Here is a 24,823-nt window from a genome sequence, read left to right as displayed (position 1 = left end):
TCTTGCTAATGGCACGTTTGTCTTTTTTTGCACTTTATTGCGCCATTTGTGACCTCAGGATTTCCCTCATAGTGCTTTACAGCCAATGAAGTACTTTTGAAGGGCAGTCACTATTGTAATGTAGAAAACACGGCAGCCTCTACTGTGATGTCCCCCTGGTCAACTGCAATAGGAAGAATGGACACTTGGGTGAGGTACAGGAGGGTGTGTGGCATTCTGTGAACTGTTCCCAGCAAGAGTCAGCATTTTCAGGAGGTAAGGGGATAACATTGGAATGGGGTAGGAAACGGGGAAGAAAATGTGTCCATTAGTTTTTCAGTAGCAATGCAGATTATGTTTAATTGTGTACATTTTATAATCCTAATTGTTGGAGCATCATTATCGGCAAGTTTATTGAATGTGTTATTTTGGTTTTTAAGGGAGGATCCTAGTTTGTTGGTCTGTCATAAATATGTTTGTTTCCTATTTTCTATTTGTAGCTGAATTGTACCTGGGACAATCTGAACAAGGCGTGGAAAGATCGCATTGACAGGCTGGATGATGCAATGCAGGAGACAGTTCAGTTCCAGGATGCACTGCAGGTATCCTGATTGATGTAAAAAGACTACTGAGCACTTGGTTTGAGTATAAAACGAGGCTTTAATCAACTGTTTCACAACCATGAGATTCTAGTTACATCACTAGTTCCTGGTTACAGAAACATCCTGAGCAAGCTGGGCCCACGCCCGAGTTTTTATACTCCTTGGACGGCGCCACCAGCTGGCCGCCCAGTGTTATTTCATGAGTCATTTCTCCATGAATGCTAAGATTCATGACAGTGTTCTCATTTTAAAATTCGTTTATAATGCTTGAAGCCTCTTGCTTGATCACTTGAATTAACAATAGTTTTCCATTTAATTATAAAATAAACTGCATATTAAAGGTAATCTGGCCTCCTGACGCTGATCGAGAAATCACAAGCCCACTTCCATTAATTTTGCCTCCATTTAAATTACTGGATGCTAAATTAGGGGCTACAGCAGGCCCACAGTTTTCCAACCGGCCCTTCCACAACGTGCCTCTGGAACGCCTGATCGGGCAATCAGCCCTTCAGAGTAATCTCTGCAAACAGTATTAGAAGTTGGGGTGATGCAGCGTGTGAACAATAGGTATTTCCAGTCTCCCAAGTTGCGTGACTTTAACTGAAATAGGGAACAGGAAAAGCTCTAAAATAGTAACTGATGAGGGGAGGAGTAAGTGAAATAGAAATCATTGGACCGTAGTGTTTGGGTAATTGCATCTATGGATAAAGGAACTTTAGATAATCATGGCCCCAGTAATCAAGTGATGTGTTGTGAAACCCAATTTCAGTCGAATTTTTGATATTTTCACATAGGTGAGACTTTGTAAGATTCACGCTGTGCTCTTTTTTTCTGTCGATTCCTGAGAGAGCAGCATTCAGCATGCTTTTACTGAGGTGAGCTCCGGTGAGCGCTCCATTACATAGTTGAAATAAAGAGTAGCTTGCCTTTCAAAAGCTAGGCTTTATTAACCTTAAAAAACCAGCAGTACATGTTAAGCACCCAGTCTCAACCAAGCTGTAGAGAACTGAATTTAAGATGGCCACCACAGGTCACATGGAATCAACTAACCAATAAGTTTACAGCATATATCTCAAGGCAGGAAAACAGGCAACCAATTACAATGCTTCTTATAAAACAAGAATAATCACCACAATAGTCTTACAATATAATTTGGGACGGTGAAGAACCGCCATCCGGCAACCCCCTGAACACAAAGGGGGTTGAAATTGGACACGGGCGAACATACCAAACAGACGGTGTGGTATTGGTCTCCCGTTAAGCGCCCCACCCAATGTTCAGTACCTTCAGTAGAACCGAAGATTGGGCGTGTGGTGTATTGGGCGGCAAAGGCGAATCCGGCTGTTCTGTGTCCCCGTCCCATTTCTAGTTTCACCCCCCAAAGACTGAACATTTGCAAACAATTTAATTTCAACATCTGTATCTGTAACCTGAGTAGGCAATCCCACTTTAAGCAACTCCGCCGCACAGCCATTAACGTAAAGCAACCAAATACTAATGATGGAAGTCTAAGCAGTATTTTTGTGTGGTTTTCAGGAGTCCCAGGATGCTGTGTTGGATGTGCTGTACTACAAAATACATCAACAGTTTGTGTGTGTGTCTTTTTTTTAAATTCAGGCTATGTTTGACTGGATGGACATTGCAGAGAGTAAATTAAATACAATGCCCCCGGTTGGTACAGATCTGGAGACGGTGAAACAACAAATTGCTGAGCTCAAGGTACATAAATCTGCATTTTTTAAAGTTTTGCGGATGAGCAGAATTGAAGTTTGTTATCAGTTATGGTTTTGCAAAGCCACTAATTAAATTTGTACGAATCTGTAAGGAGTGTTGTCTGACCCTGCAATGTTTGTGTATTTCTGACCTTTAACAGCACTTTAAGACTGAGGCGTATCAGCAGCAGATAGAAATGGAGCGACTGAATCATCAGGGAGAATTGCTGCTGAAGAAGGTGAGCGAAGATGATGACAAGCGTGTCGTACAAGAGCCTCTTCACGAGCTGAAACATCTCTGGGAAAATCTGGACGGGAAAATCGTCAACAGACAGGTAATAAATCTGTGATGGCTGAAGGGCCTATGAATGCTAACCCAGCCTAAAGCCATTGCCTACAGTTTGATCTTTTGCCAAACTCTGCCTTTTTAAAATTGTGCATCAAACAGAATCCGGAATGATCGCCAGCTCTTCGCCTGGTGTGTGAGTGATTTAGTAAATGGAGGATGGAATTATCCCTTGAAATGCAGTCGTCTTAACTTCAACAGAGAGAAGACTTGAACATGTTTGTTTTGATTTTATAGAAGGACTGCATTGTTTAAGTGGCATTTATTCCAGTGTTGAGTAAAATTACTAATCCTTTTGTAATTGCAGCATAAACTGGAAGGTGCTCTGTTAGCTCTGGGGCAGTTCCAGCATGCCCTGGATGAACTGATGACGTGGTTGACCCACACCGAGGAGCTGCTAAATGAACAAAAAGCTGTTGGCAGAGATCCTAAAGCTATTGAAATTGCAATTGCCAAACATCATGTACGTAATGCCACATTCTGTACTGCTCGTTTTTCAATTCTACTTTTTAAGCCTTTTAGTTCTCAGGGAGACGTGCAGTTCACATGCTATTTATATAATCAGCTAATCATAGAATCTTACATCACAGAAGGAGGCATCGTGCCTGTGCCGGCTCTTAGTCCCACTACCCCCCTGCTCGTTCCCCCATAGCCCTGCAATTTTCTCCCCTTCAATGTGCTTTTTAAAACCAAAAATCTGATTGCTGATAGGTTTAATAAGGAACCTGTCAGAGATCATGAATCAACAGCTTGAATTTCATTGATTAAAATCGTGTTGTTTCCCGCCTTTTCAAATGAGCTGTGTGGCAGGATCACCTTAAGGGTTGGCCAAGCAATGGATGAAAGGGGCATTGCTGAGCTTCAATCCATGATCCTGTTGGCACCACAGAATAACACAGACCGCTGGGAATACACAGCAGGTCACTCAGTACCTGAAAGAGGAGGTTCTCACGTAATGGGTGGGACATTGCATCAACACTACAGGAACTGAAAGTTCTGACGAAGAATCCCATGCAAAACATTGACCTAACTTTGGATGCTGACTGACCTACATTTGCAGTTTTTTTCTCTGTCCCATTGATGATGTTTTGGTAATGCAAATTATGCATTTTAACAAGGCGCCAGTTATCAACTTGGAATAATTTGTCTTTGTAATTCAGATTATGGGCTTAATTTAAGAATACGCGAGTGACTCAGGCCTCACTCTTATGGTAGGAAGGGAGAATGTTACTACGCAATGGCAAATGAGTAATCTACTAATATCTGTCGTGGGCATACTTTTTTTAAATGGAGAAATTCTACTACAAATTAGTGTGCAGAGTTTCAGTAAGCAGGTTCAGTATTGCTTGCATTGCATTTACATTAAATAATGATATTTTACACTCCCAGCTGTAGCATTGACACAGAATGCTTTTATGTCACGTAAACTCAGCCTGAAGCTGGAGTCTGGGCCTGAGCTGACACTGGAGTGTAGGCCGTATTATTCTGCTTCACTTTGGTGTCAGTTCGGGTCGTAAGACTCGATTTACATCGCACAAGTTTAGCATGTGTGCAAAACTAAAGCTACTTTTCACCAGCACTAGGACTGTGAATATCCCCCTAGTGAATCTTAGTTAATTAACGGTCTGTTCCCTTTATCACCAATTTTTGCCACCCTCCTGCCCTTTGTCTAGTTTGCTTCTCCTTGGATACTGCAGGGCCCTGTCAAATGAACATTGTTAATGTGTGCCTTGGCATTCAGTGGTGACAGGCTATTTAATCACCCATGAGCCCAATACCTGGGATTGTAGTTGTCCACACATGCGCCCGACAGGAGTTACTGGACAGTGATCCAGGGAATCTTGGCTGGTTTTGCCTCTTCACTGAGACCAATTGCATCACCTCTACCACTGCCCTGCTTTGGAGCAGTTAAGTCAGCACACAATCCAATGCCTTCCTTGACTTGTGTGGCTCACCTCACAGGATGACCAAGATTAACCAAGATCTTCTAAAAGTGTAGTTTGTATTTTAGGTTCTGCAAAATGATGTTCTAGCCCACAAGTCCACAGTGGAGACTGTGAGCAAAGCTGGAAATGATCTGCTTGAATCGAGCGATGTGGAGGAAGCCAGCAGCCTACAAAGCAAGCTGGAAAGTCTGAACCAGCGCTGGAAGAATGTGCTAGAACAAACCGGCCAACGGCAGCAGCAACTGAGTGTCTCTCTCATCCAGGTAAGGCAAGGCCGAGAATTAGTTTCAGGCTTCCTTGCGCCCAGACTGAGTGATGCAGCTAACTGCAATGGCGACAGGCTTAACTGGGGCTTTTTAGAATCCAGCCTCCCAGATGAACAACAACAGGATAGTATCCTGTGAGACCTTGGAGACCAGCAATGCAGATCAAAATTAATTTGCAGGCCTTAGTTTTATGCTGGTACACCAGTGGCAAATAGGAGCGACAGGTTCTGTTCGAGTTACATCCATGTTGGAGCCATTCTGGGGAAATGGCTGAAATAAACTTATAGAAGCAAAATTACCTGCATAAGGAGAAATGTTACATTTCTCAGTGTTGATTTTTCCTACCTGGGAATATTCTTCCGTGTTTTTTTTTTCTCTTTGGATCCCCACAGACATATTGGCCCAGATTTTCCGATCACAGCCCTCCGCCCGTGGGAGGCCTGCGATCTGAAAAAATCTACGCCCTTACCTGAGGGCTCCCGGGAGGCACAGAGTTCCGCTGCTGGGCTTCTCCAAACTGCCGGTGCGCAGGGCCCACGTATCCCAGAGGCGCAGGTAGTTCGCAGCTTCCCTGGGATCACGGGGAGCCAATCAGAGAAGGGAATGTCCCTTCATACATTTGACAGGAAGACCTGTCAAATATATGAATGGAGATCACCCCCAAAAACATAGTAAATCTTCAAATACATTTAAAAAAAAAAAATCACATTTTTAAAATGACTTGAAATTACATAAATTAACTATTTTAAACAAAAAATTTAAATTTTTGAAAAAAAAATTAAAGTTTTTAACAGGGCTAAAAATAAACTTACCTTTCTTTAAAGTATTTTTAAATGATAATTCAGTGGGAATTTAAAAAAAAACTTTTTTCAACTCTTAACCTGGTAAAAGCAGGTCTTACACCTGCTTTTACCAGGCACAAGAATTGTAAGTGTTTTCTGCGGGCGGAGGGTCTCCAAAAAGCGGAACTCTCCGCCCGCAGAGGCCCTTCTCCAGGGCAGCTGGAGGATCTGTCAAGAGCTTTCTTGACAGATCGGAAATGCCGGTTTGCAGTGCATGCCTGAAACCGGCATTTCCGATGTCCCTACTGGTGAGTACACAGCGCATGCACACCTGTAGGGATCGGAATTTTTGCCCCTATTAATAAAATTTCTGTCCCTTGTAGTGAGGGGATGAACAGCAATGTAGCTACTTTTCACCAGCCTCCTTGAGGGCTTCCCCATGCCACTCAAGAATGCTTGGCCGAGAGAGCAAGCAGGTGTTGTTTGTGATCTGTTGCCGTTCCTCTGCAGGTGCCACTCATGACGGCAACATGAGTCAAGTTTTCTTCTCTCATGGTCAAGAGCACCTCCCCACCAAGGCCTGGCTTCAGTTGGTGAATTGCGATGAGATTACCTGTTGCACTTTTCTGTGACACTGCGTCAGTGCACTTGCGTGCTGCTCGGAGCCGCATCAAATTTTAATGAAAGTTGCTTTTACTGAGCCTTGACTGCCTCTGGTGTTGCAGATCTGGTAAGAAGTCCTTAATTAAATTGGTTGGGAAGAAAATGCCACCAGGGTGCGCAAACTTGGGGGAGGGGAGTTGTCCTTGTTCTGGTCAGCAGAAGATGATGATGTCAATTCTTTGTATGATGTAGGCTCAAGGTTTCCAGAGTGAGATTGAAGATATGCAGCGGTGGCTGGTAGAAACTGAACGTCAGCTGTCAGCATCAAAACCTGTTGGAGGTCTGCCAGAAACTGCCAGGGAGCAGCTTAATGTCCATCTGGTACGTATCGTTCAGTGGTGAAGGCTGCACAGATGGTTTACTTACAGAACTGGGAGAAGTTTCTGTATCAAAGTAACGAGAGGGAACAAAGTAGGATTGCTTAATGACAACAAAAGACTCTTGTTATGAAAATATTACTTCATTAAATTGTGGCCCATTGTTCTGGTGATAAGCCTTGATTGTTTTTGTGAATCCCGACTAATGTTCATGCATCTTATTGACTTGTGACTAAAGGAATTCCAAGCACCTAGCACTGGCTTCAGCAGATCCCCATGTTTTAAGCTGCTTTTATACAGCATAGAAAGCTGCTCTTTCTGAAGGAACAGCTTTGCAAAGTCCGCTGCAGCTCCTGTTATGGTAGAAACTGAAGCATTTATTTTCATTAATTGAATTTTCTTTATAGTTCCTTGAATTTTATCCTGGCAAAGCAGCAGGCCTGTGACCCAAGGTGTCAGTTGTAGCATTCTCACCTCTGAGTCAGAGGGTTGTGGGTTCGAGCCCCACTTCAGAGGCTTGAGAACAAAATTTAGACGGGCACTCCCAGTGCAGTACTGGGAGTGCTGCACTGTCGGAGGTGCTGTCTTTTGGATGCGATGTTAAAGCAAGGGAGGCGTAAAAGATCCCACGGCACTATATCAAAGAAGAGTAAGGGAGTTTTCCCTGGTGTCCTGGCCAATATTTATCCCTCAGCCAGCATCCCTAAATCAGATGGTCTAGTCATTTCTTTCATTGCTGTTCATGGGACCTTGCTGTGCGTAAATTAGCTGCTGTGTTTCCCAGCACAACAACAGCCATAGACTCGCATCTGCACACAACGCGGATCAGATCAGTAAGGTAAATGAGCCGGAGTCAATCTGTGTCCATCCTGCCCAGTGGCAGTGAGCATTTACTCCGTTTTTATAGTGAGGTGCTTCCTACAACATCTGGAAGCAGATTAAAGGGTTGTTGTGACAATTTCCCATTTGATGTGGAAGTTCATTTCAAGCCAGTGGGAGGCAAAACTGCTTCACTGGCCACAATGCAGCAGGTGTGAACACTTCAAATGCTCAGCCTGCCCGTAGCCAGAGCCAGAACTGCGTCCCGCGGTATCCTGCTTCACGTTTATGTTGCGGTTCAGAGACACAGACCGGCGCCTCATTATCCGGTGGGGAGGCATCGGCACGGTGGCATAGTGGTTAGCACTGTTGCCTCACAGCGCCAGGGACCCGGGTTCAAATCCGGCCTCGGGTGACTGTCTGTGTGGAGTTTGCACATTCTCCCCGTGTTTGCGTGGGTTTCCTCCGGTTTCCTCCCACAGTCCAAAGATGTGCGGGTTAGGTTGATTGGCCATGATAAAAATTGGCCCTTAGTGTTAGGGGGGATTAAATACGTGGGGTTACAGGGATAGGGCTTGGGTGGGATGGCTGTCAGTGTAGGGACCGGGTGCTAGGGTTTGGATGATCAGCCATGATCTCGTTGAATGGCGGAGCAGGCTCGAAGGGCCGAATGGCCTACTCCTGCTCCTATCTTCTATGTTTCTCTGTTTACTTTGCCAGGTTTGCCATTGGTTTCCGGGTTACCCTTGGCAGTGGAGCTAATTTGGTATTAGTCGCAGATCCTTACAGCTGCACCCATGTAGCAATAGCTAACTGAATTAGGAACAGGAGGAGGCCATTCAGCCCGTTGGGGAAAGAATAATGAGCACTTTCAATGGATGTATAGCATTCGTTAAGGATGAAACAGCTGATCACCATCTCATTATGTGCAGGTTAAACTGGAGGAGGCCCTCAATCTGGCCACCGAGTTCCACAATTCCCTTCAAGACTTCATCAACTGGCTGACTCAAGCAGAGCAAGCTTTGACATTAGCTTGTAGCCTGTTCCACCATTCAAGTAGATCATGGCTGATCTGTCTCTTAACTCCATTTACCTGCCTTTGATCCATATCCCTTGATGCCATTGCCCAACAAAAATCTTAGCGATCTCAGTCTTGAAAACGCCAATTGACCCCCAGCCTCAACAGCCTTTTGGGGAGGAGTGTTCCAGATTTCCACCACCCTTTGTGTGAAAAAGTGCTTCCTGATGTCACTCCTGAATAGCCAGGCTCTAATTTTAAGATTATGTCTCCTTATTCTGGATTCCCCCACCAGAGGCAAATAGTTTCTCTCTACCCTTTTGAATCATTTTGTCATTTTAAACACCTCAATTAGATCACCCTTCAACCTTCTAAACTCAAGGAAATACAAACCAAGGTTATGCAACCTGTCTTTGTAATTTAACCCTTTAAACTCCAGTGTAATTCTGGTGAATTTGCACTGTATCCCATCCAAGACCAAAACTGAACGTAGATGGGATCTGACTACGGCTCTGTACAACTGAAGCATACCAACTTGTCTCTAGTGGTCTGCCATATATAAATGTATATGAATATGTGTAAACACTCACTGTTAACAAGGAAGTGATGTTTGCTTTCACGTAGGAGCTCTGTGCTGCGTTTGAAGCCAAAGAGGAGATCTACAAGAACCTGATAAATAAGGGGCGGCTGAGTTGTGAGGGAGCTGGTGATGGTAATGTGGAGCGAGGCATCAACCACCTGAAAGAAAGATGGGAATCTGTTGAAGTAAAACTAACTGAACGAAAGGTACAACATTGTGTATTTTTCTAATGCGAACTAGTGCGAAAAACATTTTTTAATCAAAAAAATGTTGTCACCTTTTAGTATGTTGGAGCAGTTTTAGCCCTTGTTTTGCTGAATAATTTGCGAGTCCAATCAGAACAACAACGGCGACTTGCATTTATATAGCACCTTTAACACAATAAAACGTCCCAAGGCGCTTCACAGGAGTGTTATCGAAGAGAATGTGACACCGAGCGACAGAAGGAGATATGAACATGAGCGAGGACATTGAGTGCTGAGTAATGGTGCTAGGGTCAAAATGCAAGAGTGGAAATTCCAAAGATGATGATTATGAAAATTTGGCAATAAGTGGGCAATCTCAGTTGGAGACCACAGATGTGACAAGTGTAGGAAATGGAAAAGTGTCACACTGATGGGGTAGATAGAGAGAGAGAGTGGTCTTCTGAAGATTGGGTTGAGGCAGTTTGTTGGGGCAGAGTAGAAGGAGCTTTACTCTGCAACTCGCAGTGCTGTACCTAACCTGGGAGCCCTTGATGCTGACACTGGATGCCTAAATGGAAAGTGTTCCACTCCCCAGCACTGATGCCCTTCACTTTGAACACAAAATTCACAAAGAGAGAACGAATGAACTTGCATTTATACAGCGCCTTTCACGACCTCTAGATGTCCCAAGGTGCTATTTGTAAAGAGTAGTCCCTGTTGTAATTTGGGGAAAGAATAATGAGCACTTTCAATGGATGTGTAGCATTCATTTAAGGATGAAACAGCTGATCACCTCATTATGTGCAGGTTAAACTGGAGGAGGCCCTGAATCTGGCCACCGAGTTCCACAATTCCCTTCAAGACTTCATCAACTGGCTGACTCAAGCAGAGCAAACTTTGACATTAGCTTCATCACCAAGTCTCATTCTGGACACTATTCTGTTCCAGATTGACGAACACAAGGTATTTGACCTGAATAGACATTTAGAAATTTCTAAATATCTTTGAGCCAAAGCATACTGATCTTTCTTACATTGAGCAAATGCATTTTGCTATTGTGTTTTCCACATTTTCAGGTTTTTGCCAATGGGGTCACCTCGCACCGTGAGAAAATAATTGAACTGGATAAGACGGGTACCCACCTGAAGTACTTCAGTCAGAAGCAGGACGTGGTGCTCATTAAGAACTTGCTGATCAGTGTTCAAGCTCGATGGGAGAAGGTTGTGCAGCGTTCTGTTGATAGAGGAAGAGGACTAGATGATGCAAGGAAACGTGCTAAACAGGTAAAAGGATCTCATCGCTAGAGAAAATAATAAAGCAGCAAAAACCTGGTGTGGTTGTATCGGAACAAGGTGCAATTGTGATGTCAAATTGTGAGGTTTTTTGTATCATTCTTTGCCAAATGGGTGGAATAAAATCAAAATTTCTAGAGGTGCGAGCTTGTAAAGTTGTTTAGGGTTTAAATGTTCTTTAGTATGAACTGCTGTGACTTTGATCTTGTAAAATTCACTAACTGGCCCCTGAAGTGCACTTCTTCTTGAGATCTTCTTGCTCTCTACAGCCTCCGCTATTACATAGACTTCACAGCACAGAAACAGGCCAATCGGCCCAACTGGCCCACACCGCTGTTTATGCTCCACCCGAGCCTCCTCCCACCCCTCTTCATCTGACCCTATCAGCATACCCTTCTATTCCTTTATCCCTCGTGTGTTTTTCAAGCTTCCCCTTAAATGCATCTATGCTATTCGCCTCAACTACTCCTTGTGGTAGCGAGTTCCACATTCTCACCACTCTCTGAATAGAGAAGTTTCTTCCGAATTTCTTATTGGATTTATTAGTGACTGTTGTATATTTATGATTATTTATGACTATTGATGCAGTTATAATTGCCAAAGAGTAAAGACCATGAAATATCTTTGCTCGTTAATGGGAATACTTAGCCTGAAAAGTTTATTCACATTTTTACTTTCCATTTGGATCTATATAGTGGAACAAATGTAAAGACAGAGGCCAGGTGTCTGTGTGTCTGTTCACCAGCAGAGTGCGAGTCCACACCCAGCATTCCCCATTGCTGCTTCTCGGGGTCCTTTGGGAAAGTGAAGGAGAAAAGCATCAAGCAAGGACGAGTTGATGCGTACAGAGAAACAAGCAAAATCATGGGATGAGTTAATCAGGCTGCTCTCAATAGCAAACTGGCCCCACGAGACCTGGGTGCAGGCTCCTTATCTGGCCTTTCAGTTTGACCTCTTGTATGCCTGACCTTTCAGTTTGACCTCTTGTATGCCTGACCTTTCAGCTTGGCATGGAGGAAGAGTAAATAAACTAGAGAGGAAACAGTGAAATCAGAAGTGAAGTAATAGGATTGTTTTCTCTTACGGAGCTGTCACAATCACTTTCACCTGGAACATTACAAACATATCAGTTCAACATTGACTTTTGATTTCATGGCCCAGATTTTGCTGAAAAAAATAATGACGTCTCAATGTTGCACGCCTGATTTGATATTGGCCCTGAAATTGCAGTGTCTGTGATGGCGAGAGTTCACCGTCGTAATCCCTTTAAAACATCCCGCAAGTTCCGGATTTCCGCATGCGCTTGCATTGACCGGCTATCCGTGGGGGCTCTGAAAAGGCAATCCCTGATGCAGAATTGGGCTATTTGCCCAGCGACTGGCCAGCAATTGCCCACATAAGTCTTACAGTTGATGCAAGCAGGCTGGGCTTGTTTGCATCAGCGTAAGGGAATATCTAAGGCTTAAATTGTACACTTACATATCCAAAGTTATGCACATTCACAGTTTTAATGTATGAAATTATCAAAAAATTAAATTTTTATTGAGTTTGGTGGAATGAAGGTAATTATGATTAAAATTTTAAATTCTGTCAATTGTATAATTTTTACATTTTGGGATTGCATTGCATATCATTAGGGTATTCTCTTTGTAAATGATTGCAATGGAATTCTCCTTTTTGTCATTGGAGGACCAGGCCCACGTGATCCCAGGTATGCTTCTGAACCACCTGCGTCCCTGGGATCTGTGCACCATTACGCTGCCTTCCACCTCGAGGCCCAAGACTGCAACTTTTCGCAGCCTGGGCAGACGGAGGTACTTTCGGAATTGTTTCACGGGTCAGATGTGTACTCCGGAGGTACACCTCCGACCGCGATTTCTAGGCCATTGAATTCATCCTCCTCCTCAGTCCTTCCTCGGGTTCTTTCTCCATCTTTTAATCTCATTAGTTGTGGCGGCAGGTTGTTGGTCCCATCGTTCACCAAGGTCCCAGATGCCCCATTGCCCTCGCCACACCGTTATCGGCTCGCACTTCCAGCAACTTTGTGGGCAAAAAATTTTACAACCCAAATGTGTACGGACAACTCTAACTAGCAGGGCATGTCATGAGCTGTCCCGCTCCAGCAAAACCTGCTCAAATATTTAGAGTCCTCTGGATGAGTCAAGAATTTAATTAAAAACACTACATGTGATTATGCAGTTGAAAAGACTGATCCTATTACTGGCCTCGCTTTTTTGGCAATACATATAAACTTTATAATATGGATGTCTATTAGACTTTATTATTTTAGAAAAAAACTCTCAGATCAGTCTTGTTATAATTTTCTACTATATATAATTTTCTAATATATTTAAATTATTGCTCATTTTACGAGTTGAAGTTCTAATTTTCCTGCTAATTGTTTGTCCTTTCTAATCTTCCATAATGTGGTGCAATCTTCTGAGAGGTACAGGAGTCTTTCAAGTAAAATAGGACGTTATTTTAAGGACAAGTGTATGGATATTAAAGCATTGAATGTTGGTGATTTTTATTATTTGGCAATAGTTCCAAGAGGCCTGGAAGAAACTGATGGAATGGTTAGAAGATTCGGAAAAAAACCTGGACTCGGATCTTGAAATTGCAAACGATCCGGACAAAGTGAAAATGCAACTTGCAAACCACAAGGTAACATATACATCATATATGTATACATATGCATATTGATGTTTCCTCTCATTTTCTTGGGGTGCGTGGTCCCTTTAAGTGGCTGTGTTGCTCATTCAAATTTTCGCGCGTATGTGGTTTCTCCCACTTAAAAGCCGATGAGTGGCCTGTGCGAGACCGCCAGACCGCCGTGCAGCTTAGTGGGAACGTTGATGTCCATCACCCATATATATACATCACCCATATATGTTTTTCAGATGCAACGTTAAACCGTCTGCCCTCTCAGGTGGACGTAAAAGATCCCGACATTATTTCGAAGAAGAGCAGGGGAGTTCTCCCCGGTGTCTTGGCCTATATTTATCCCTCAGCGAACACCCAAAAACAGATTATCTGGTCATTATCACATCGCTGTTTTTGGGGAACTTGCTGTGCCCAATTTGGTTGCCGCATTTCTTACATTACAACAGTGGCTACACTTCAAAAGTACTTCATTGGCTGTGAAGCGCTTTGGGATGTGCTGTGGTCGTGAAAGGCGCTATACAAATGCAAGTTCTTTCTGTCTTTATTGCATGTCTGGTTGCCACCTTTTCCTCAGCTCAAATAAAAAAGAAAGAATGAACTTGCATTTATAATGTACAGTTCACATCTTCAGGACGTTGCCAACAAATGAACTACTTTTGAAGTGTTGTCAGAAAGATTATGTATGCAAACATGGCAGCCAAGTCCCAGAAACAGCATTAACATATTTTCTAGGGAGAAGTTTTGGAGTACAATTTACATTTTACTGTAGAATGTTTTGGACAGCCAACTTGAAAGAAATAGTGACAATTGACTTTAATCCACGCGTGATGGCGGCGAAGAACAGTTTGAGTTAGTGGCTTGCTATGAAAAGTATATCCAGCTAACAAAACCTTTTATCGTTTATCTGTTTCAAAACGCAGGAGTTCCAGAAAGCGCTAGGAGCAAAACATTCTGTGTCCGACACCACAATTCGGACTGGCCGCTCCTTGAAAGAGAAGACAACTTTGGCCGATGATCACCAGAAACTCGATGACATGTTGAGTGAGCTGAGGGACAAGTGGGATACGGTGTGCGGAAAGTCAGTGGAAAGGTAAAGAAGTCAATCCAGAAAGCTTTGAACCCAAAGCAGGTTGTACTTTTTCAGTCTGAATTTTAACAGTTATTCTCTCTGAAATAAGAGTTAATGACGGTGGCAATTATTACCCCTGAGCACAGCACTGAATAAATACTCGAACATGGCAATAGTTAGTGTTCGAGCTCAAAAGTTAAGTAGAGGGTTTAAATGTGACTTGTCAAGAATTCAAACACTTCAGTTGCATCATAACTGTGTCTTTATTACTTATTTTCATTCCTTCTATTGCTCAATACAGGAAACTTTGTGCTATCCGGCACCGACTGGACCGAGCTGCTGCCGTTCCCTCAAAACTGCCAGACACTCCAGAGTTAATGTTGATCTGACAACAAACACTGTTGCTTAGCAACAGCTTCTCGGGTGTGGCTGCAAGCCTCTGTAGCTAAAGCTGTTGCTATAGCTACAGACCTTGCACTGCTTGACTGTGGGGGGGGGAAAAAAGCAAAGAAAACAAACAAAAAGAATAAAAAACGGCTCCTGATTTTTGCCGGTGGCTCCAGTTTGCCGGATGGTTCACCTCCAGATAGCACAAAGTTTCCTGTAATTTGTTCCTAAAATATAATTTCTCTTTGAAAGTTTCAAAAGTGAGAAAAACTGGCATTTCTGAGCAGTGAATTTGTGACGTGTTAACTCGTTTCCTATCTCAAGTTGACAATATATGAAGCTACCCAAAGTCATAAATATGGTCACAACTATCCAAATTCAGAGCAAAGTTCAGGTCTGACTGTGAAATATCCTCTTCAAAATATAAGTGCTTCAGTGCCTTTGACCGAGTCAACATGTAGTTGCTGGAATGATGAATTTGTCTGGGACCTTTGTTGATGATTTACTGGGAAGATTGACATTGCCCACTTTATAGCCCTCGCACTCTTGCTCGGAATAGGTCATTAGTTAACTTCCTGGTGCTTGACCAGATATCCATGTTGTCCTTGTACAATGTGAGAGCCTGTCATGTTATCTGCCTACAGCTCCTTCGGGAAGAAATCCCATTGCGGAAATACAAGAAAAATCAATTATCTAATGATAAGCACACTAGGGATTGTTTATAATGAGCCAGAAATGTTTGGATCACAAAGGAGGATTGTAATATTTTTTATTGGAGGACTATAAACAGGATTAGCTGAGATGTCCTGTTGTGATAATTAATGCAGAGTATTACTTCTCATACATATGTGTATAAAGCTGCTAATTTAAAAGGGACTTTGTCAATTAATCTTAACAAGCCTCCTTTAGAAAATAAATTATAGAATGTAAATATATCTAGGTTAAAATCAATTACAAACCAATTAGCTTAGTTACACAGGTGTGGTTCAAATATGATGCCATATGGTCACCACAGTAATAGGTACAAAGACTTTAGGATTAAAACATTTCCACATCCTTCTCTGCAGCTATATTTGGTTATATTTAGATAGTTCTTGAGCCTGTTTGGCTCAGTTGGCCTCAGAATCAACAGTACTATGATTTTACTGTGGCCATAGTGGTCAGCTGATAGTTCTGTTTGTGAATCGCTTTTAGGTAGAAAGCTTTCATTCTTTATTGATTTAATTAAAAAACATTTATTTTACATTTTTATTACTTAAAAGTGAATACATAGTCATGAATATAAGACAGTCATCTGGTTAAAGATTTCAAATGGTGTGCTCAACTCAAACAGTCAACCAATGTTCCCTGTGATTTATTTTGGCCCTGCGCTGCCCCTTTAAGGGGCTGAGCGGGCCATTCAAAATACCGCACATGCGTGGTTTTTACATTGAAAAGCCGACAAACCCTGGAGCGCAGTGCGGCTGCGCAGCTTAAAGGGAACATTGCAGTCCACCAGTCAAGAGATCAGATTACAACTTTGAGCACATCTTGATGTCTGCTATTATTTTTGATGAATATGGATTTTTTTTTTTTGTAGGGTTTTGTTTTATTCTGTGCCAGCAGGGAGTGGATTGTTGGGAGCTTTGCTTGATGCTCCTCTACTCACTAGGGATCAGCCCGTGGAACTCGGGCTGCAGTTTAAATATAAGCACAAGTACAGGCACTTTACTTTTGAGAATCATCCAGCACTACCAATATACGAAATTGGCGGGCAGGAAAAGACCATCAAGCCTGCCCCACACCATGATGGCCGGACCATCATGACTAAACACTTCCTTCCCTCCCACCCATCCATCCCTGCAACCATGTAATCTCCTGGTATATTGAAGGACATTTAACTTGGTCATGGAACTGATGAGTTTGGAGGCGCTGATTTTGAGGGGGGTGGGGGGTGAACTGCATGTCACCTTGAGGTCAGGTTGCCTTTTTCCACCTTTCATCCTCAGTATTTGACTTTCAAACTCCTCATGTTACTGGGCCACTGGTCTTGAAGTCTTGGGTGGGTGAAATGGGAGCGCCTATGGAGGGCAACTGAAATCTCATCTCAGTTCTTCCTGGCTGGACCAACAGCCTGCTTAAAACAGCAGTTATTGACTTGGGAGCCCCTCACCTCAGGGATACAACAAATAGTTTCAAACAGCACTTGAGTTGTTAATTGTAGACCAACAGCCTAATGGCCAGAAGCACCGTCAGAGGTTTAAAGATTAGATTCACCTTTCTCTCTTCTCCACCGCCCCCATTCTGAGTCCAAGCTATGTAAAGTAAACTTCCATCAAAGGCAGCTATTGCCGTGTCAGTTAACTCTTCAAAAATGAGCTGGGTGAATATCTCGTTGAGATTGGATCGAAGGTTATAAAGTTTAAATATGGGGACTAATAAAAAGTACTGCATAAAAATGTGACGGTTTCATATCTGTTTGGACCATGGGAATTTGTCTGTCAGATGCAGCTGGTGAGAGTTGAATAATTTAGTTGTGATGTTGGGTCTGTGGTTTTTGGGGAGAAATATAGGTGTATTATTTTAGGTGTGGTTAACTATACTGGGGGAAGTCCCTGATAACTGGCTGTGTTGTACATGGTCTATTAGTAGGAATGTTTGGCCACTTTGCTGCAGTTTGCCAACATCCAGGATTCATTTGGCTGAAGCACCTTTGCATCGAAGCTCATAGATCACAACTCTCAGATTTAGTGTCGTTGGCACGGGACATCCCCATGAAATCTTTCACTGTGGAAACATTTGTTTCAATATTGTTAGTTACTAAAAATCTGACGTTCCTTGTAGCTTTTCCACCCAATCTATACAAGCCCCTGAGTATCTGTCTTGGCTTCAGTAGTCACTGGTATCAGCCTCAATCTTTGTCCTGAGCAGGGTGTCCATCTCTGCTGTACCCATTCTATATCATTTTATTTTTATTTTCCAATTCTCTCTCCAGAAACCACTGACTGCTGTCACTGCAGTATGTCTGCCAATGTCACATAGTCCACTGTGACTTTAAAATAAAACCAGTTGATGTTCCATGTTCTTGGACCAATTTAAAAAAAAAGTTCATCCCTCTTCTTGTAACTGTTTCTCTGCGAGTCTCCCACTCTACAATTCTTTGTCTTTCTCTTTAATTTCCTATTTGTTTATTTGTTTCTTTTTTCCTTCCTCCTTTCTTTCCTCTCTTCCTTCTGGCTTTCCTTCCTTCTGGCTTTCCTTCCTTTTTGCCTTCCTTCCTTCCTTCTTGCCTTCCTTACTTCCTGCCTTCCTTCCTTCCTTCTTGCCTTCCTTCCTTCCTTCTTGCCTTCCTGCCTTCCTTTTTAATCTACATACAGACTGGAAAAATCAGATGGGCAAAGGTAGCCTAGACGAGGAGTTCATAGAATGTTTTCGGGCTAGTTTCTTAGAACAGCACGTTCTGGAGTCAACCAGAGAGCAGGCTATACTAGACCTGGTATTGTGCAACGAGATAGGATTAATTAATGACCTCATAGTGAAGGTGCACCTCGGTAGCAGCGATCATAATATAATTGAATTTTACATTCAGTTTGAGGGAAAGAAAAGTGGGTCCAAGACTTGTATTTTAAACTTAAATAAAGGCAATTATGAGGGCATGAAAGCAGAGCTAGCTAAAGTGAACTTGCAAATTAGGTTAAGGGATAGATCAATAGAGTTGCAGTGGCAGACATTCAAGGGGATATTTCAAAATACATAGAATATATACATTTCAACAAGAAAGAAAAATTCCAAGGGGAGGACCCACCATCCGTGGTTAACTAAAAAAAAGTTAAAGATAGTATCAAACTTAAAGAAAAAGCATATCATTGCGCAAAGATGGGTGGCAGGTCAGAAGATTGGACAGAATATAAAAAACAGCAAAGAATGACTAAAAGATTAATAAGGAGAGAAAAATTAGAGTATGAGAGAAAGCTAGCTAGAAATATAAAAACAGATAGTAAGAGTTTCTATAGATATTTAAAAAAGAGTTAACAAAGTGAGCGTTGGTCCTATAAAAAGTGAGTCTGCGGAATTAATAATGGAAAATGAGATGGCAGTTGAATTGAACAGATATTTTGCATCGGTCTTCACCTATAGAGGATACAAGTAACACTCAGAAATAGCTGTAAATCAGGAAATGGAAGGGAGGGAGGAAATCAAGAAAATTACAATCACCAGGGAAGTGGTATTGAGCAAATTGTTAGAGCTGTGGGCTGACAAGACCCCGGGTCCTGATGGACTTCATCCTAGGGTCTTAAAAGAAGTGGCTAGTGAGATAGTTGATGCGTTGGTTTTAATTTTCCAAAATTCCCTAGATTTGGGGAAGGTTCCATTAGATTGGAAAATAGCGAATGTAACTTTTATTCAAAAAGGGAGGGAGACAGAAAGCAGGAAACTACAGGCCAGTTAGCTTAACATCTGTCATAGGGAAGATGTTAGAAGCTATTATTAAAAACGTTATGGCAGGTCACTTAGTAAAGTTCAAGGTAATCAGGCAGCGTCAACATGGTTTTGTGAAAGGGAAATCATGTTTAACCAATTTATTGGAGTTCTTTGAGAAAGTAACATGTACTGTGGATAAAGGGGAACCGGTGGATGTACTGTACTTAGATTTCCAGAAGGCATTTGATAAGGTGCCACATCAAAGGTTATTGTGGAAAATAAAAGCTCATGGTGTAGGGGGTAACATATTGGCATGGATAGAAGATTGACTAGCTAACAGGAAACAGAGAGTAGGCATAAATGGGTCACTTTCTGATTGGCAAGATGTAACGAGTGGTGTGCCACAGGGATCAGTGCTGGGGCCTCAACTTTTTACAATTTATATAAATGACTTAGATGAAGGGACTGAAGGTATGGTTGCTAAATTTGCTGATGACACAAAGATAGGTAGGAAAGTAAATTGTGAAGAGGACATGAGGCTACAAAGGGATATAGATAGGTTAAGTGAGTGGGCAAAGATCTGGCAAATGGAGTATAATGTGGGAAAATGTGAAGTCCATTTTGGCAGGAAGAATAAAAAAGAAGCATATTATCTCAATGGTGAGAGATTGCAGAGCTCTGAGATGCAGAGGGATCTGGGTGTCCTCGTGCATGAATTGCAAAAGGTTAGTATGCAGGTACAGCAAGTAATTACAAAAGCTAATAGAATGTTATCGTTTATTGCAAGGGCAATTAAATACAAAAGTAGGGAGGTTATGCTTCAGTTATACAGGGCATTGGTGAGACCACATCTGGAGGACTGTGTACAGTATTGGTCTCCTTATTTAAGGAAGGATGTAAATGCGTTGGAAACAGTTCAGAGAAGGTTTACTAGACTAATACCTGGAATGGGCGGGTTGGCTTATGAGGAAAGGTTGGATAGGCTAGGCTTGTATCCGCTGGAGTTTAGAAGAGTAAGAAGTGACTTGATTGAAACATATAAGATCCTGAGGGGTCTTGACAGAGTGGATGTGGAGAGGATGTTTCCTCTTGTGGGAGAATCTAGAACTAGGGGTCACCCATTTAAGACAGAGATGAGGAGAAACTTTTTCTCAGAGGGTCGTGAGTCTTTGGAACTCTCTTCCTCAGAGGGCAGTGGAAGTAGAGCCTTTGAATATTTTTAAGGCAGAGTTAGATAGATTCTTGATAAGCAAGGGGGTGAAAGGTTATCGGGGGTAGGCAGGAATGTGGAGTAATCTGATCAGCCATGATCTTATTGAATGGCGGAGCAGGCTCGAGGGGCCGAGTGGCCTACTCCTGCTCCTAATTCGTATGTTCTTGCCTTCCTTCCTTCTTGCCGTCTTTCCTTGTTGCTTTCCTTCCTTCTTGCCTTGTTTTCCTTCCTTCTTGCCTTCTTGCTTTCCTTCTTTCTTTTCTTGCTTTCCTATTTTACTTTCTATCTTTGCTTTCTGCCTACCTCTCTATCTTTTTTCCGCTGTCTTTGGCTGTGTGAGGTGAAATGTTTTTCTCTGGGCTTGGGTGGTTAAAGAAAGGGCCAGTTCCAAGCCCAGTGAACAGAGTAGAGGTCAGGCCCACCCCCGGGCAGTGCAACAGAGGCAGGTAGGCACGAGCATGGGAGCTGGGATCAGAATGATGGTGCCACAGTAAAGATGGTGCTGGCAGAGAACTGCAGGAGGGGTGGAGTAGGAGTGCGAAGCCACTGTAGCTAGCAATGGGAAGTGGGAAGGGATCTTGTCACCGGTATGTTCCTGTCTTTGGTCTGCTGCTTTTGTGCTGTTCACATTGGGCTTCAGGACATAATCCTTGAGTACAGTGATGAGTGGATGTGGTGCCATCTGCTAGTGGGGAGGAGTGTACATCGGTTCAAAGCTGTTAAATTTGTGTCATGGAGAGGGGAAGATAACAAAGGAATACTAAGAGGGAATGGGGAAATTTTTGAGTGAGCTTGTGAGCTTTGTTTGTAGTTTTTTTTGTTATTTGTGATATTTTATACTGTACTGGGATGGGTGAGGGACTGTCATATAGCTATACCACAAATAATTTTGGTGGAATATGATTGGTTCAGCCACAAAAATGCAAATTAGAAATGATTCGGCAGAGTTGGTCCTGGAATCTGACTAGCCTCTGGTGACATGGTTGAGATTGGTTGAATGGATAGTGGGCTCTCCGACCTGATTAGTCTAAGTTCTGTCATGTGATGGTTTAAATGGACAGTTGTCCTTGTTTATGTGATTTGCAAAGTATCGCATTCGCACACATACAAAATGTTTTGAAAGCTTGAAAGAGGACAGAGTAAAAAATGAAGCTATACTCTGCTGAGGGTGAAAGTTCAAACTGCCAAGAGTAACACTGGTTGTTACCATGCTGATGGCTTCAGACTGGCAATGAATGCAGTGCCTATCACCCTTGTGTGTAAGCTTCTAATTGGACTGCTTCCACATTGCTCTGCAGTAACATCACAAGTTTGGATTACATCGTGTAGTTCTCCTAGATCACTTTTAAAATGCAAGTGAATTAGTATCTCATTCATAAAATGTTTGCAATTGTTGATGTCCTGTTTAATGAACATAATAGATGATACCAAGTACTTAAAACTGCTTTCTGTTGCAATTGAAGATGACATGTTCCAAAAGTGACTAAGGCAAAGGTTTTCATGATCCATAATGTATATTTTTTTCTGATATTACAAAGTGGTTCATACCAAATAAATAACATCAGAGTAATGCTGAATATTAAGGTGTGTTCTAGTGGTCTGTTTAGTATGAGCAGCTTTAACGTGATTGGCAACAGAACCAAAAGCGACCTGAGGAAAAACTTTTTTACGCAACAAGTGGTTAGTATTTGGAATGCACTGTCTGATAGGGTGGTGGATACAGATTCAGTAGTAACCTTCAAAAGGGAATTGAATAAGTAATTGATCGAGAAAAATTTGCAAGGATATGGGGAAAGAGCAGGGAGTGGCTCTAACTGGATTGCTCTTCGAAAGAGCCGGCACAGACTCAGTGGGCCAAATGACCTCTTTCTGTGCTGTACTATTCTATGATTCTATGAAATCTTTAGCAACCAATTCAATTAAATGTCCTTTGGTGAATATCATGTATCACAGACATGCATGCACTGTAGATCATTGCTTGCAAAGAAAACACTGCTTGGGTATGGATTGAAAAGTATGCAAATTCTATATCCAGAAAAAAACAATTGAATATAGAAAACTGTAATCTGACGCTAGGATTCATAGGATTGTTATGATTTCACTCTTTGCAGCTTATGACATCAGCTGAATCAGTTTATATCCCCATAATTTTCTCTTCCCTCTCCTGGACATTGTAAGCGGAACGTACAAGTTTGGTGGGTCGTAACATGGGTGGTTGGGCATCGGCCGGCCATTACATGCCATGCCTGATTGTACTTTCCATTGGCAGGGTGTGTAATGGGCCGGCGAGCCGATATTGCCCGTGTTGCGCCCATGCCAAATTTGAAAATTCTGCCCATTGATTCTGCATTATAAACAGTTCCATGGGTGAGCAGGAAGCTTCCAGCTGTCCCACCCAAGTGAGAGCCTCAGCAGTCAGTGTCTGCAAGACCTTGGAGCCTGAGCTTGATCCCTGTCCGCTCTTAACGTGCACTTCGCAACAAGGGCCACTTGGGATAGTTTTCAGGAGTGGGAATCTTGGCTCATTTGACCTATTCCCTGCGTCAGATCGCGGAAACCAATTCTGGAAGCCCACCTTCCAGCCTGGCTGAGCTAACGCTAATGCAGACTAAAGCTGGAATCTTGGCCCTTCCTAGTCTGTGTAGCTCAATGTCACACCTGGCTGTGTCCTTTAGCCACTGACCCATCAGGGAGCCCGCACGAGAGCCTCGTGATTAGATTTTTAACTCATCACTCTAGGGCATTCACACTTTTTAACAAATATATTGGCAGCCATGTTGTGAGCATTGCTTGAGACAGCAGGAATGAATTTTCAAATTAGCAAGCCAACCTTATGTTCAGTTTGAAGAAGGTTCAGTTATGTCTATCGCTGGCTAATCTTGAGTATATACTTTCTGCGTTTCCATTTCAGACAGAACAAATTGGAGGAAGCACTGCTGTTTTCAGGCCAGTTTACAGATGCCTTGCAAGCTCTGATTGATTGGCTGTACAAGATCGAGCCCATGCTGGCTGAAGATCAGCCGGTGCATGGGGACATTGACCTGGTGATGAACCTGATTGATGCTCACAAGGTATTGCCAACTGCTTCTACCAAAGTCGGACACTGAAAGGCGCACTCTCCACCCCACCCCCAAACATCGCAACCTCCATCGCCAATCGTCTGAATTCATATGTTAAAAATAATTTACAGAGCCCAGATCTCCCCTTGAGTGACTTGTGCTTTGTTCCACAAGTTAATTTGGTCATTACATTGTAGAAGTTTCTGTCTCCAAAACTTTAATTCAGTCGCTGCTCAAAGTGCAGCTTGTTTTTTTTAAGAAATATCTGACATGGAGCCAGATGGATCGAACTTACCAGTGGATTTGCAGCAAATGTTATTTTGGGTCTTTTAAAACTTGGTGTCTTTAGAAAGGACAGTAAGCCCCATGTTTATATTTAAATAAAAAATCAGTCCTGAAATCCTGAGTCATTAGCTTAGCAGCCCAGCTCACAGGACAAAGGCTGTGAAAGGCAGAAAATGAGGAGAATATTCTTAGTCTCTCATATTCTTTTCCTTGCATCTCTATTTCTTAAAAATTTAATTCTGCTCTCAAGCATTTTTGAGCAGGAACAATATTTCTCCCCCACATCAGGCTGGATCACAAGGGGAAAATCCCCCCCTCCTAACTCCCCATAACTCTGTTAAATGAGGTAATACTTGCTGGTTTCGCCGAGATTGGTTTCAATAGGGACAGTTTAGGTGTTGTATGGAGGGTGGGGGGGCACGCAAGGGCAGGGGGAGGTGATCCTGTTAATTTTTGTGCAGCTTGGAGGAGTTGTAGCCCCCATAGCTCATCTGTCTGCACTTTTGGTTTTAGTACAGGTAGCACAGATAACCTATCCCAGTTAAAATTTGAGAGCCCTCTCATAGAAACATAGAAGATAGGAGCAGGAGTAGGCCATTCGGCCCCTCGAGCCTGCCCCGCCATTCAATGCGATCATGGCTGATCATCCAAATTCAGTACCCGGTCCCTGCTTTCTCCCCATACCCCTTGATCCCTTTAGCCTTAAGAAATATATCCAACTCCTTCTTGAATATATTTAATGAATTGGCCTCAACTGCCTTCTGTGGTAGAGAATTCCACAGGTTCACCACTCTCTGGATGAAGAAATTCCTCCTCATTTCTGTCCTAAATGGCTCTCCCATTACAACAACAACAGCTTGCATTTATATAGCGCCTTTAACGTAGTAAAATGTTCCAAGGCGCTTCACAGGAGCGTTATCAAACAACGTTTGATAACGAGCCACATAAGGAAATATTAGGACATGTGATCAAAAGCTTGGTCAAAGAGGTAGGTTTTAAGGAGAGAGGTAAAGAGGTTCAGGGAGGGAATTGCACACAAACAAGACTTTCAGGACAAAACACAATTCCAACTTGTACATTTCTTTGTACCACTGAAAGGGTTAACAGAAGTTTGAGGACGTGGGGCTCGTAGGTTTTAAGGAGAGGCTTAATGGAGGGTAGAGAAGTAGAGAGGTTTACGGAGGGCGTTCCAGCACTTTGGGCCTTGACAGCTGAAAGCATGGCCACCATGGGTTGTA

General features: G+C 42.7%; 1 protein-coding gene across 1 annotated transcript in view; it reads left to right on the top strand.

Moving 5' to 3' along the window:
* Positions 1–24,823, top strand: part of dst (dystonin) — a 337,440-nt gene that overhangs the window by 272,441 nt on the left and 40,176 nt on the right. Inside the window, exons 69-80 of the mRNA XM_085998161.1 lie at positions 480–581; positions 2,199–2,300; positions 2,455–2,628; positions 2,947–3,102; positions 4,651–4,848; positions 6,489–6,617; positions 9,075–9,236; positions 10,023–10,178; positions 10,292–10,498; positions 13,052–13,171; positions 14,092–14,261; positions 23,153–23,312. Of these exons, the coding sequence (XP_085854287.1) occupies positions 480–581; positions 2,199–2,300; positions 2,455–2,628; positions 2,947–3,102; positions 4,651–4,848; positions 6,489–6,617; positions 9,075–9,236; positions 10,023–10,178; positions 10,292–10,498; positions 13,052–13,171; positions 14,092–14,261; positions 23,153–23,312 (1,836 nt within the window). The remainder of the gene's footprint in view (positions 1–479; positions 582–2,198; positions 2,301–2,454; positions 2,629–2,946; positions 3,103–4,650; positions 4,849–6,488; positions 6,618–9,074; positions 9,237–10,022; positions 10,179–10,291; positions 10,499–13,051; positions 13,172–14,091; positions 14,262–23,152; positions 23,313–24,823) is intronic.

This window comes from Somniosus microcephalus, chromosome 9 (genome assembly GCF_052327205.1).
Source record: "Somniosus microcephalus isolate GS21.2 chromosome 9, FLI_Smic_1.0, whole genome shotgun sequence".
In the NCBI taxonomy this organism is placed as follows: Eukaryota; Metazoa; Chordata; class Chondrichthyes; order Squaliformes; family Somniosidae; genus Somniosus; species Somniosus microcephalus.
Note: the sequence above shows the minus strand (reverse complement) of the source record. Positions and strands in the feature narration are given on the sequence as shown.